The sequence below is a fragment of the Micromesistius poutassou genome (assembly GCF_964030765.1).
Source record: "Micromesistius poutassou genome assembly, chromosome: 24".
NCBI classification, from domain to species: domain Eukaryota; kingdom Metazoa; phylum Chordata; class Actinopteri; order Gadiformes; family Gadidae; genus Micromesistius; species Micromesistius poutassou.
The window spans coordinates 2204183-2218710 of NC_140294.1; the positions used below are offsets into that span (position 1 = coordinate 2204183).

Sequence of the window (14528 nt, forward strand, 5' to 3'; positions counted from 1 at the left end):
CCATGTTATTTTTGACTTATATGTATATAACTTGATATATATATATATGTATATAAAATTGATCAACAGGGAAAATGATCTGTAAAATCAGCTACCTAGAGCCAGTGCCACTGGTTCGAGCCATTTTACAGCTGGGAGGTTCCAGAGGCACAGACAACATAATTTTCATTGACATTTAAGAGACCTTGCAGACGCTTTCATCCAAAGCGACTTACAACCACTCATTCACACATTAACACACACCGACGGCGGAGTCAACCACGCAAGGGACGACAGCCAGCTCAGGGTCAGGAAGCGGTCAGGCTTAAGAGGCGTCTCGCTCAGGGGACACCTCGACACTCAGCTAGGCCGAGCCGGGGATCGAACCGGCAACCTTCCGGTCACTAACCCAGCTCTACCTCCTGAGCTACCGTCTCTCCTATCACCAACCCCCCCCCCCTCCCCGGTGTCTCTCGTCAGGTTCATGGGCGGCTTCATCAACGACATCAAGCGCAAGGCGCCCCACTACCTGTCGGACTACACGGACGCACTCAGCCTCCAGTGTCTGGCCTCCTTCCTCTTCCTGTACTGCGCCTGCATGTCGCCCGTCATCACCTTCGGCGGGCTGCTGGGCGAGGCCACCGAGGGCCGCGTGGTGAGTCACAGCCGAACGCCCCCCCCCCCCCCCCGTAAAGGTTTGGATTCTACACCTAGGCTTTAGGACCGAGATCACCGGGGGGGGGGGGGGGGGTGGGTGGGGGGGGGGGATGCGGCCATTGTGTCGAGGGGTTTTGGCGGGAAAATAAATGAGGAGCTTCAAAAAGGAGGCCAGGTAGGATTTGAAGATAGACGCAAAGTATTGGGGTGAAACTGCTGTCTTATTTCGTTTTTTTGGGCTTTTATTTAGCTTGTATTTTATAAAATAGTGGAAACATAACTGCAGCCTGCAATTAGGCAGACTGTTATTGACAATAGAATGTAATGGTAACTCTACAGGGAGGACTAATTCAGCACCAAATTGGTAGAAAATGGAAAAGGAAAGAGGTGTTTGTCAAATCACAATTACTTGGAAATGTTGTAGGTGTAATGTGACAGAGGAAATTCGCCGTGAAATGTAGTCGATTTGCGCTCTGGGGACATTTGTTATTTCAGTGTAGGCCTGTTTTATACAGGCTGTGGTGTAAGCACAACAGTATAATCTTTTACACACTCACACATGACTTGGACAGATTTTAGAATAAGTCTTTATTTACTGATTTATTGATGTATTTGTGGGATTTGATGTCTGGCTTTGTTTGTTTAAGTAAGTAGGCTATGTTCCTTATCCTCGCTCTCTCTCTCTCTCTCTCTGTCTATCACTTTCTCTCTGTCTCTCTCTCTCTGTCTCTCTCTCTCTCTCTCTGTCTAAAACTTTCTCTCACTTTGTCTCTCTCTCTCTCTGTCTCTCTCTCTCGCTCTCTCTCTCTCTGCCTCTCTCTCTCTGTCTCTCTCTGTCTCTCTCTCTCTGTCTCTGTCTCTCTCTGTCTCTCTCGCTCTCTGCCTCTCTCTCTGTCTCTCTGTCTCTCTGTCTCTCTCTCTCTGCCTCTCTCTCTGTCTCTCTCTCTCTCTCTGCCTCTCTCTCTCTCTCTGCCTCTCTCTCTCTCTGTCTCTCTCTCTCTCTCTGTCTCTCTCTCTCTCTCCACAGAGTGCCATAGAGTCTCTGTTTGGGGCGTCCATGACAGGAATAGCCTACTCCCTGTTCGCCGGCCAGCCCCTCACCATCCTGGGCAGCACTGGGCCCGTACTGGTCTTTGAGAAGATCCTCTTCAAGTTCTGCAAGTAAGTTCTCCTCCATCCTCCTAATCTTTGTCATTTCAGCTAAGAGGTGCTTATATTGTTTTGATAACTAGGTTGCTCATTTCAAAATAAAAGCCCCTCCTTGTTAGTCACCTGGGAATGGCTTATTGTATTGTTATTTGATGGTATTAGATGCTAATCGTTTTGAATGTTCATCATAAAATGACCAGAAATTAAGGTCACATGCTAAGTCGAAACAGGTTTCGCCACCAGCAATGTTACCGCCAGGTTGTTGTTCGTTGAAATGTCTGTACCAGGTCGTACATTTGTTTTGGCCACTGTGTGTTGTGACTCACTATCCCCGGCTGCCAGATATGAAACAAAGTGGCACACAGACACAGCCTGCTACAGCCACGGCAGGAAGCAGACAAACTGGATCAACTGAGATTTTATATAATTGCACTTGACCTAAAAAGCTAAAAATGACCAGAGCCCTGCTAAAACGCGGGTTAATCTTGGAGTTGCCTTTGAAAGATGAAGGATTTCAAGATGGATGCTGCATGGGCTGGTTTATAACAAAGAATAAATACAATACAGACGCTGATCCATATATATTGTGTGTGTGTGTGTGTGTGTGTGTGTGTGTGTGTGTGTGTGTGTGTGTGTGTGTGTGTGTGTGCTTCCGCCTGTGTGCTTGTGTGTGCTTCTGCCTGTGTATACGGCGCTTGTGTGTGTGTGTGCGTGCGCGGCGCGCGTGTGTGTGTGTGTATGTGCTTGCACGTGCGCGCACGCGCGTGTGTCTCCTCCCAGGGAGTACGGCCTGTCCTACCTGTCCCTGCGGGCGTGCATCGGCCTGTGGACGTCCTTCCTGTGTCTGCTGCTGGTGGCCACCGACGCCAGCTCGCTGGTGTGCTACATCACGCGCTTCACCGAGGAGGCCTTCGCCTCGCTCATCTGCATCATCTTCATCTACGAGGCGCTGGAGAAGCTGCTGCACCTGGGCCACCACTACCCCATCAACAAGCACAACGACCTGCAGATGCTCACGCAGTACTCGTGAGTGCCGACGGAAACGCCCCCCCCCCCCCTCGCTCGGGGGTTTACATCCGACCGCGCGTTCGACTCGGTACCCCGAAAAGGTTACCGAGGTCGCTTAACTCCTCTCACGCAGGGACTCGTGATAGTTGTATCTAACGCACCTCTCGCCGAGCGCTCGTGAACGCCGCCTCTTAACGCCGCCTCTTAACGCCTCCCACGCAGGGGCTCGTGAGTGGCTGTATCTAACGCACCTCTCGCTGAGGGCTCGTGTGCACGGGCTTAACACCTCCCGTAGAAGACTTGCAAGTGCTACTGATCAAGCGCACCTCCCACCCAGGGCCAGCGAGTGACTATATCCAACGCACTTTTAACTCGGTACTCGTAAGCACCGCCGGTTAACTCCTCCCACGCAGGACTCGCAAAGTGCTACTGATCAAACGCACCTCCCCACCCAGGGCCGGTGAGTGACTATATCTAACGCACCTCCCACTTTGATCTCCCAAATACCTTCAAACCCCTCCCAGGAGTACTGGTAAAAGCTACTCCTAATTAGCCTTAAAACATCCCTCTCACCCAGGACTGGAGAGGACCGTTACACTAACGACCCTTTACCCTTCAACTGGCCTACTGGCCTATGATTGGGTGATTTCCCAAATTGTGCTCGTCCTCAAGTCTTTAGTCGGACTTGACTTGAAGCCGTCTGTAGTCTGTAGTCAGACTTGAGGCTGAACAATAACAAGAGATTTTGGGCTTTACGCGTGGGTCCAAACCCTATAAATAATCCGAACCAAATATTGAAAAAAATGAAAGGGCGAAAAACTGGACTTTGAAAATGCGATGGTGAACTGAACGGGGGCGGGGGGGCCCTGGGCTTTGGGTCATCCCCTAATGGACGCCGCTCGGTGTGGACTCATAATCCCATGCCAAAGCGCGGCGCCAGAAGTGCTGTATTTAGTTTTTTAAGCCGGTCGTGAGAGCGGGAGAGAGATTCTGCGCTGTGTCTAATGTGATGACGGCACCGCGGCCAGATTAAAACCTGGAGAGACGGCACTTTTATTGTGATTGTGTCATTTTTTTGGTTTGGTGTATTTCACATGGGTATATGTTTGTTATATTTCTACTACAGATGAGGAGGATGGCAACGTGTTTGAAACGCAAACAAAAACACACACGTACAGCCGCACACACATGGACGACACACACGCATACACACATACACAAAAACACACCCACACATACAACCTCACACACGCACAACACAAGTGCACACACACACACACACACACACACACACACACACACAAATACACAAACACCCACACACACACACACACACACACACAGACGCACACACACACAAACACCCACACACACACACACAGACAAACACCCCCCCCCCCACACACACACACACACACAAATACACAAAAACAACCACACGCACACACACGCACACACACATATAGGTGGGGACATCACTCATTTGGTTTGTGTGTGTGTGTGTGTGTGCGCATGTGTGTGTGTGGCCCCCAGGTGTGCGTGTGTGGAGCCAAAGGACCCCAGCAACGCCACCCTCCTGTCCTGGGAGAGCAGGAACATCACGGCCTCCCAGGTCAACTGGACCATGCTGGAGGTCGATGTAAGGACACCCCTACCTGTCTCCCGTCTCTCCTCATGACCAGTGTTGTGCATGAACTAGTTCAAAAGAACTAGTTCATTGAACAAGTTCATTTTTCTATGCACTTCGAAAACTGAACGTAAAATATTTTCAACTAAAGAACTTGAACTTGAACTAGTTCAGATTTTGTGACATTCTGAATTGATGCTTAGGTCCAGATGACGTGTTTATTAAATAGAGTTACTGCCTTAGTTGTGATGAATGAAACAGGTGTACAAATAATATCCACAACAATTTTAGATTGTAGTGATGGGCAGCTGGTAATGGAGAGGATTCATTTTAAAAGATAAGCACAGAATACTCACTCCAACAGTTTTTCGTTCCTAAAAAAACTGTTAATGAACTGAACATGAACTAGTTCAAAACTGAATTGGTGAACAATGAACGTGAATTTATTCATTTTCTTTTGTGTGAACTGAACTTTGAACTAGTTCATGTGAAGTGTGAACTTGCACAACACTGCTTATGAGGCTCTGGCTGACCGGACGCCGTGTACAGTGCGTTGTGTATCCTGAGGTCGATGACGTCATGATGATGACGTCATCATTTCATCACCCTCAATGTGCAAAACATTGATCATTTCCAATGCTGGTTGCAAAACATCGCAAACAATGGTGGCGACCGTATATATATCAAATCAACGCTGCCTCTGAAATAGTTTTTCTGTTGATGCTTAACGTCCATTGACTCCCCCCCTCACCCCCCCGCCCCCCGGCCCTCTTGTGCAGGAGTGCCACCTGTTCCACGGGGACTTTGTGGGGTCTGCGTGTGGCCCCCACGGGCCCTACATCCCCGACGTCCTCTTCTGGTGCGTGGTACTCTTCTTCTCCACCGTCCTCATGTCCGCCTTCCTCAAGGAGTTCAAGACCAGCCGCTACTTCCCCACCAAGGTGTGTGCGCACACACACACACACACACACACACGCACACATGCACGCACACAGGCATGCATACAGGCATGTGCCCGCGCACAGATAAAGGAATGCGTGCAGGCGTGCACACACATGCACGCACGCACACACACACACATACGCACACTCACTCGCATGCAGGAATGCATGCAGGCATGCACACATATGCAGGCACCCACACACACACACACACACACACACACACACACACACACACAAAGGCATACAAACACACACACATGTGCACAGCCATACACCCAACCACACACACATACACGCAAAGGCATATAGTGTGCAAACACACACACGACAGAGATAAACACACCCCGTACACACACACACACACATGCGTGCGTATGCACACACACACACACACACACACACACACACACACGAGACCTGAGCTGAGCTGGCCGATACCATAATTGTAATTTACAATACCACATCAGTTCCAATTTTTTTGATGATCATGCATCATAGATGTGTTGCGGCACAGATGCCCCTCGCGCATTAACCCTGCCTCCAGAAGCACCTAATTACCCTGGCGCTGCACGCACGCGACACGCCAGAGTACATTCATCTCAAACACACCGCACGGTAAAGTACAGTGAAGCCAGCTACTGCTAGCTACATAGCGGTAAAAAGGGTATAGCTGAAGAAAAACTTGCAGAATTGGGATGCGTGTGCAACCACACTGCGATGAGGCTGTTTCGACGTCGCATGGGAAACACGACAGACGTTTCGGGTATCTGAGGGGGGGTAAGCAGCCAACACTATTAGAACGAACGCACCAAGAGAGAGGCAGAGTCGAGCAGACACGGACACAGGCGACAGCCCCGGAGGAAAACAACCGCCATTTATTACAGACGCTCTGACCACGTAACGCCCGTCTTCAGCCGGCTCTGCACGGCAGCATGACATCATCGCTGTAGTCGTTCCTCATCTCAAAGGTCAGGACCGTGAATCTCCGCTCTGGAGCGAAAAATGGCTTCAAGAGAATGTTTGAAATCCTGGACCTAAGGTCCATGAAGCGCTTCTGGTTTTATCTGAACTATTTGTTTTGCGGGAAGAGATTTGTTAATTTATTGACAATGTCGTTTTTTGTATGCAGTGGTAAAAGCACTTGAGGCTCAATAAAAACGATTGAGAACCCTTTTAAATCTATTTCATGAATACATTTTGATAATGCAACACATAATCGTTTTGTATATTTTCAACGTACACAAACACACACATATAAATACAAACACATACACACAAAGGTGGCTTTGTGTGTGTGTATACATAAAAACATGGACACGCACACAATAGCGTTGTTCTCCTCTAGTGCTGCGGGCAGATCGTGTCACGTTGCATTGTACTAACTTTCCACTAAGTGCACCTTGTGGATTTACTTGTGTCGCTGATGTATTCTGTCACGCAATGTACTGCAGTGTGCACGGACATATATACAGTATATATATATTTATTTATTTATAATTGTATCAATTATTTATTGATCCACTTCTTTACGTGTTCAGGATTGGCTGGTAAATGGGTCAGAGTCGAACGCTTCGATTAATAACACGAACCGCATGCCAATTCAACAGCGAGGTTTTAAACGTCCCCTAATGTGCATTGTGGGTAATCATTTTCCTCTGGAACACTGATTGTTTAAGTGTGAGTGTGTGTGGATAAAGTGGGACTTCACATCCCACGCCCTGTGCTTTGGGACACTCTCAATCTGCATAATGTATCTGAGCCGTTCTAAAGTCGTGTCTACAACGCGGGCCAGATTGCACGCTTATCTCCGTTCTCTGTCTCATATCTGTCTTTATATCTAAGCGTCTTTAATTTCAGACGGGCCAAACTGATTAGTTTGGTAAATCACAGCATGAGTCATTTAATCTAATTCAACCGCTCCCCGCCAAATATGGTCGCCTTGCGTTGGCGTGTGAGGTTGTTTTGGAAGAAATGGCGCCATCTACTGGTTGTGTTCGTGTCGGACAGCAGACGACGCTGCCGTCTGTGTAGTGTCGGTTCTACTCAGTCTGATTGTATGGTTTATCATTGAGAGGACACGCTTTGTTGGGGATGCGCTATACGCTACCACCCCCTGCTGGACTGCAAACAACTCACAACCTCTAGCTCCTTCGTGTGTATTAATAACATGAGTATTCAGACTTGAAAGTGACATAAAAAACGATCAAATGAGAAATTCAGTCTATATCAGTTTCCATCATGTATGAAATGTAGGTAACCGCAACTGTTGGCTGAAACTTTGGGGTTTCTCCTCCCAAAAGGTGCGCGCTATCATCAGCGACTTTGCCGTGTTCATCACCATCCTGACGATGGTGCTGGTGGACTACGGCCTGGGCATCCCCTCGCCCAAACTACAGGTGCCCAGCAAGTTCAAAGTAAGTCGCTCCTCTTCTCTTTTTTGAAGCAAATATCCCATTTTTCCTGGTTGGACAAAAACAAATAAATCTGAAAGCGAAATTGCACCTTTTGAACCAACCAAAAAAAAATTTGTTTCTTTCTTTTTCAATAAATGTTTTTTTTAATATATATGTAATATATATATATATATATATATATTTAATATAATATATATAATAAATATGACTTTACTCACAACCCCCAGACCACAGTGTGGTCCTATCAGGATAGTAGATCCTAGACCAGTTGGGTCTATGACTCCACTGGCTGACCTCCACCCACTTACCCTCCCCTCCCACCCCCTCTACCTCCCACCCCCCCCACCCCCCCCCCCCCCCCAGCCCACCAGAGACGACCGGGGCTGGCTGATCAACCCGGTGGGCCCCAACCCATGGTGGACCACCATCATCACCGTCATCCCCGCCCTGCTCTGCACCATCCTCATCTTCATGGACCAGCAGATCACCGCCGTCATCATCAACCGCAAGGAGCACAAGCTCAAGGTAGGAGCCACGCACGACGTGTTCATAGCAGTCGTAGTAGTAAAAGCATAACGGCTGTGTCTTATCACCTGGTTTCCCCTGTGTCATAAGGCTGTGTCTATAACCTGTATCCTCCTCTCCCAGGTCCCATCCCACACGTAAAGGCTGTGTCTATCACCTGGTTTCCCCTGTGTCATAAGGCTGTGCCTATTACCTGGTTCGCCTTGTGTCATAAGGTTGTGTCTATCACCTGGTTTCCCCTGTGTCATAAGGCTGTGTCTATTACCTGGTTCGCCTTGTGTCATAAAGTTGTGTCTATCACCTGGTGACCCTGTGTCATAAGGCTGTGTCTATAACCTGGTTTTACCGCCCCCCCCCCACCCCCCTGTGTCATAAGGCTGTGTCTATAACCTGGTTTTACCGCCCCCCCCTACCCCCTGTGTCATAAGGCTGTGTCTATAACCTGATTTTACCGCCCCCCTACCATCCTGTGTCATAAGGCTGTGTCTATAACCTGGTGACCCTGTGTCATAAGGCTGTGTCTATAACCTGGTTTACCGCCCCCCCCACCCACCTTACCCCCCTGTGTCATAAGGCTGTGTCTATAACCTGGTTTCCCCCACCCCTACCCTACCCCCCCACCCCCATGTGTCCCCTTCCCGCAGAAAGGCTGCGGCTACCACCTGGACCTGTTTGTGGTGGGCGTGATGCTGGGCGTGTGCTCGGTGATGGGCCTGCCGTGGTTCGTGGCGGCCACCGTGCTCTCCATCTCCCACGTCAACAGCCTGAAGCTGGAGTCGGAGTGCTCGGCGCCCGGCGAGCAGCCCAAGTTCCTGGGCATCCGCGAGCAGCGCTTCACGGGCCTCATGATCTTTGTGCTCATGGGCTGCTCCGTCTTCATGACCTCCGTGCTCAAGGTGGGTCCAGGGGAGGGGAGGGGGGGGGGGGGGGGGGGAGAGGGGTGTGTGAAGAAAATAATCCCCCCACCAACATTGGTGTGTGTGTGTGTGCAAAATTGCAAGTATTTCTTGCGACTTTCAAATATCCGCACCGTATTAGATTTTACGTTCATACCTTTAACTCTGACCACTTTCACTTTGATTACCTCGACCTCCGTCTCTTGTTTAGAAAGACGATGAACCACGATGCCGTCGACACAATTTTGGACTTAAAATCCAATAATGGTGGAGATTTGCAAGTCGAAAAAGAAATACCTGCAATTTTTAAATATCTGCCCGTGCACACACGGTGACAAAGAGAGGAACACATATGTTGTGAATACACACTTCACATTCATGCCCAGAATCTCACACAAACAAACACACACCCACACACACCCACACACATACACACACAAATGCTGTTTTTTGCAAGATTATTTTAACTCGATTTCAGCCAATCAAAGAAAGATATTATATAATTATTATATAATTATACATTATATTTCATGTTTACATCTTGGCTCAATGGGAATGCTGCTAAACTAGAGGCTGTTAGTCTAACTTGTATTTCATTGGTTAATTGGCTGATTGGTTAATTGGTTTGTCAATTAAACTCTGTGTATGTCTCCAGTTCATCCCCATGCCAGTGCTGTATGGAGTGTTCCTGTACATGGGGGCTTCCTCTCTCAGGGGCATACAGGTGAGTTCACACAGACCTCTCACTGCTTATCAAAGGGGCAAATTCCTGTTTCAAAGTAAGAGTCATTCTTCAGGATTGTGGCTTTGCCAAACTAATATTTTTTTTAAAACAAGGGGGTTGTGGCATAGTTTTGATAATTATTGTCTATTATTATACAGTTAACATATGAATAACTCAAGTAAAGTTATCAAGTTATTAAAGTTATTCAACAGTATCTTTTGAACAACAGAAAAAAGTTAACATCTAGGATAGCTTAGTACTCATATGTTACATGAAAATAAAAGTCTCTCTCTCTCTTTCTCTCTCTCTCTCTCTCTCTTCTCTCTGTCTGTCTCTCCCTTTCTCTCTCTCTCTCTCTCTCTCTCTCTCTCTCTGTCTGTCTCTCTCTCTCTCTCTGTCTGTCTCTCTCTCTCTCTCTCTCTCTCTCTCTCTCTCTCTCTCTCTCTCTCTCTCTCTCTCTCTCTCTCTCTGTCTCTCGTAGTTCTTCGACCGCCTCAAGCTGTTCAGCATGCCCGCCAAGCACCAGCCCGACTTCATCTACCTCCGCCACGTGCCCCTGAGGAAGGTGCACCTCTTCACCATCATCCAGCTCACCTGTCTGGCCCTGCTGTGGATCATCAAGACCTCCCGGGCCGCCATCGTCTTCCCCATGATGGTAGGAGCCCTGCAGACACGCTTCAAAATAAGAGTCCCCCACGAGTCACCAAACAGTTTGAGCTGCTCAAAGGCGACCGTGGAAATGACGAGATTCTGGCTTCTGGGGTCCGCCTTCAGTAATGTGATGGATTCATTCATTCATTCAGTCACTCGGCAAGTGTGGCTGGGAACAATCAAAGCATACAGTCAATATTGGAGAACCTATCCACATTTTTCAGGAATGCTTGACCAAGTTTTTTTTTTTTTAACAACTAGCTGGAGATGTTAGAAAGATATTAGTACAACTATCAATTGTTTTTTTGTCAAGGGTTACAAGTTTTTGCTTTGTCACAAATTAAAATCTGTGTTCTGAATACAGCATAGAACACGGCTATCACGATACCGATGTCCTGTGTAATTCCCCTCCCCTCCAGGTGTTGGCGCTGGTGTTCATCCGGAAGCTGTTGGACTTCATCTTCACCAAACGCGAGCTGAGCTGGCTGGACGACCTCATGCCCGAGTGGAAGAAGAAGAAGCTGGAGGATGCAGAGGAAGAGGTAGCGGCCCGCGGATTCGATTCCCCGAGAGTTAAATCGAGTTAAATCGCCAAGAATTTCAACAGTGTAGCCCCGACCTGCTCCTGGTGTAATTAAGGAAGTGATGTGTGATAAAGCGTGATCAAGCCCAGTGAATGAGTCACTCACGACATTTTCAAGAAAATTAACAATATGACGCTAATGAAAATTCACACTATTTATCACACTTCACGATATTTGCGTTAAATGATCACGTAGCCTTTAATGTCTATTTAGAGCTACCTCAATCAAACTATCGAGGCTTAACGCTACCTTACGTAATGTAGCGTTTCAACAAGCCACAGCGAACAGGAGGACGTAGCTGTTAGCCAACAGGACAATAATAGCACTGGTGTCAGAAGCTATTTGGGGATTGTTGTATTTATGTAAGGTAGAAAGGGCCATTTTAGTATTCTGTTGTTATCATAGAAGATAGCTTCTGTGTGCCACTGGGCATTCCATCGGAACAACCTGTTTTTATCCACTGTTGACAACCCTGATACGTTGGGAGGGTAGGTTGACTATTATGAGGGAGAGGAAAGTAAGGAAATGAGGGAAATTAAGAAAAAGAAAAAAAAAAAGCAGGAGGAAAATTAATGAGAGCTAGAATGGAGGAATCGTACGAGCAGTTTGTAAGGGGCGACATTTAACGAAAAGCTGTCTGGATCCTCAACCTGTGGATTGTACTACAGTCCATAACGACCTCTTACACCAGCGAGCTTTACACAGTGAATAATATGCAGTGTGCTGTTTGGTGGGTCCCAGCGGAGGCATTCAAGGCAGCGCTGAACTCTGCTTACATCACGATTCATGTGTTCTCGGCAGGAGGAGCACAGCATCATAGTGGAGGAGGAAGGCAACGTCCAGCTGCCCCTCGAGGGACACTATAAGTGAGTCATTTGCATCGCTAAACACGTTGTACTTTTTCACTGTCGCTGCACAATCCCTGGTGGAAAAAGTCCAGAGAACGCAGGTTTCTGTGGTCGTGGCGGACTTGGAACGCATCTCGATGCTCTGCTTTTAGTGCAACGCATTTTACCTTGCTCTCTTGACATGAATGCATTACAATACATTTATGAATATTTATTTGATTTGATTGTGTATTCAGGCATTTATGTGGGTGTGTGTGTATGTATATACTGTTGCTAACTTTAGTTTGTTTTCCTTCTTGACTAACTTTCTTTCGTTCTTTCCTTCCTTCCTTCTTTCTTTCTTGCTTTCCTTCTTTCTTTCCTTCCTTCCTTCTTTCTTTCCCTCTTTCTTTCTGTGCACTGTGAAGGAGTGACACTGGCGTGGATCCTGCTACAGTGAACATCACTGATGAGATGTCTAAAGGCTCCTTCGGAAACGTGTGGAAGAACGTGAACCCAGAGACCGCCAAGCAGGAGCCCAGTGCTAAGAGGTGAGCTTCTTTTATTCAGCGCCGCTACGGTGTCAACTAGATCCACCTGGCAGAGATGAGGTTATTTGATTCTGCGCTATTATGTTAGCGAGTTTTCCCCAGCGCTAAGGGGTTAGATCATTTTAACTAGCTTTAAAAGGTCAGCTGGTTGTAACTAGTGCTGAGAAGTTAGCTGGATTTAACTTGTGATAAGATGTTAGCTGGTTTTAACTAATGCTATGATTATTGTTCATTATTATAACCAATGGGTAAACTAGTTTTAGCTAGCACAAAAGCAACAAGTAACTTGTGCTACCTTCTTTAAACGGCAATACGGTTGAAACTTGAATCCAGAAACGAAACCACTTTTTCCAAATCGTGTCGGGCAATACAAAAAAATGTAAATCAACCCCAGAATTTGCATACGTAAATGTTCCCCTCCTTGCCTTTGCAGACTTCATACACCAACCGCTTGATTGTCGCCGGGTAATTATAAACGTGGTTTGGTTTTTTCGAGAACCACAACATACCTAGCTGTGTATGTTGTGGGGTAGTTCTGTCCTCCCCGTGTTCAGTGGATAATGTCTGCCTGCCTCTCTCGTTCCATCCCCACCCCTGTAGCTCCCCCTGTTAACCTTACCGAAGCTGAAACCCCAAAGGTAAGTGGTCATCGCCTTGGCCCCCGTTTCAGTGGACATTTCCGTGGCATGCCGTCCGTTGAACTAACACTACTGTTGGTTGTGTTTTGTTCTAATTTTGCATGCGCCAAAAACGTGAATCCGGTCCGGATCGCTGTAAAGAGGCTTGAACTGGGTTTGTTGCCTTGAACTTGGTTTAACGATTAGATGTTTTTAAGTAGCCTTTTAACAAGGAAAAACTTTAGAATAATAGTATATCGTTAAAAAGAGTTGAGCTTAGTTTAGTTTAGTCTAATGGCTTCCCCCCCCCCCCCCACCCCAACAGCATTATTGCTATCGTCACCACTTTTTTTCAGTCTTTTTGTATAAACATCAACTGAGAGAAACAAACGTAAGTATATCACCGCTTGCTTTTATTTTTTAGTGCTTTCTGCGCCCCGTGAAAAAAAAAAATAAGACCGCAATATCGTACCGGATAGAAATAAGGTGTATGGCAAGGCTCAACAGCATTTGGGATATGAAGGATCTTTGTTTTGCATGACCCAATGACCTGCACTTACAGCGGGCGTATCACTGCACTGTATGAAGAACGCGGAACCTGTCGTGAACGCTCCACGCATGGATGGCTCCAGTGCATCTTCTAGCATCGCTGCCTGCTTTCTTTGCATGATTCCTGCCTGGTGTGATTGAACATTGGATTCGACTTGGATTAAGGAGGATGGATTGAGTGTAGGCTGTATCTGTAGACAACCTAGCCGTAGGCTTCCTTGAGCGGGATGCCCTCACCCAGGGGTTTACAAAGTGTGTGAGAGTCTTTTACACATTTGAAACATCTTTTTTGAAACAATTTAAACAACACCTCTGTGTGTTTTTAAATATATTTTTGTTCTTTTACACATTTTAAACGTCTTTTTTTTTTTTTATGTAATCGTCTGGCGCCCTCCAGAACTCTGGCGCCCCCTAGGGGAGGCTCACCTCACCGTTTGAAAACCTCTGCCCTAACCCATACCTGCTCTCTATCAGACACTTTGGATTAAAGGGTCTGCTTGATACTGTGAACTGTTATTTATAACGTATTGGTTTGTTTTCAGCGTTCAGAGTGGTGTGGAGAAGAAGCCCAAGCGGAGGAGACACGACAAGAGTTTGGACCGGGAGACGAGTTTGTGATGACTGGGGGCTGCCAATCAGGAAGAAGTGATCAAAAAATGTAATAAATATTTTAAGTAAACGAAGCTGTGCCACACTCCGACCACCTTTGTACTGTGCTGCACTGTGTTTTTTTTGTCACGTAAGTCTGTGTGCAACTTGTGTTAAAAAAACTTAAAAAACTAAAACGAACAAATAAAAAAACAGCAACAATGTGTTAGTGTCAATG

The 14528-nt window shown here is 47.0% G+C and overlaps 1 protein-coding gene across 1 annotated transcript in view; it reads left to right on the top strand.

The window, feature by feature from the left end:
- LOC311369755 (sodium-driven chloride bicarbonate exchanger-like) overlaps window positions 1-14320 on the top strand; it is a gene marked incomplete at both ends in the record, with an annotated part of 40443 nt that extends 26123 nt beyond the window's left edge. The window contains 14 exons of the mRNA XM_084487963.1: window positions 460-634; window positions 1664-1797; window positions 2566-2811; window positions 4327-4432; window positions 5200-5361; window positions 7665-7778; window positions 8142-8303; window positions 8948-9199; window positions 9855-9923; window positions 10405-10578; window positions 10994-11116; window positions 11960-12024; window positions 12414-12536; window positions 14245-14320. Coding sequence (XP_084344089.1) covers window positions 460-634; window positions 1664-1797; window positions 2566-2811; window positions 4327-4432; window positions 5200-5361; window positions 7665-7778; window positions 8142-8303; window positions 8948-9199; window positions 9855-9923; window positions 10405-10578; window positions 10994-11116; window positions 11960-12024; window positions 12414-12536; window positions 14245-14320 — 1981 coding nt within the window. The remainder of the gene's footprint in view (window positions 1-459; window positions 635-1663; window positions 1798-2565; window positions 2812-4326; window positions 4433-5199; window positions 5362-7664; window positions 7779-8141; window positions 8304-8947; window positions 9200-9854; window positions 9924-10404; window positions 10579-10993; window positions 11117-11959; window positions 12025-12413; window positions 12537-14244) is intronic.
- Window positions 14321-14528: the final 208 nt, after the last annotated feature.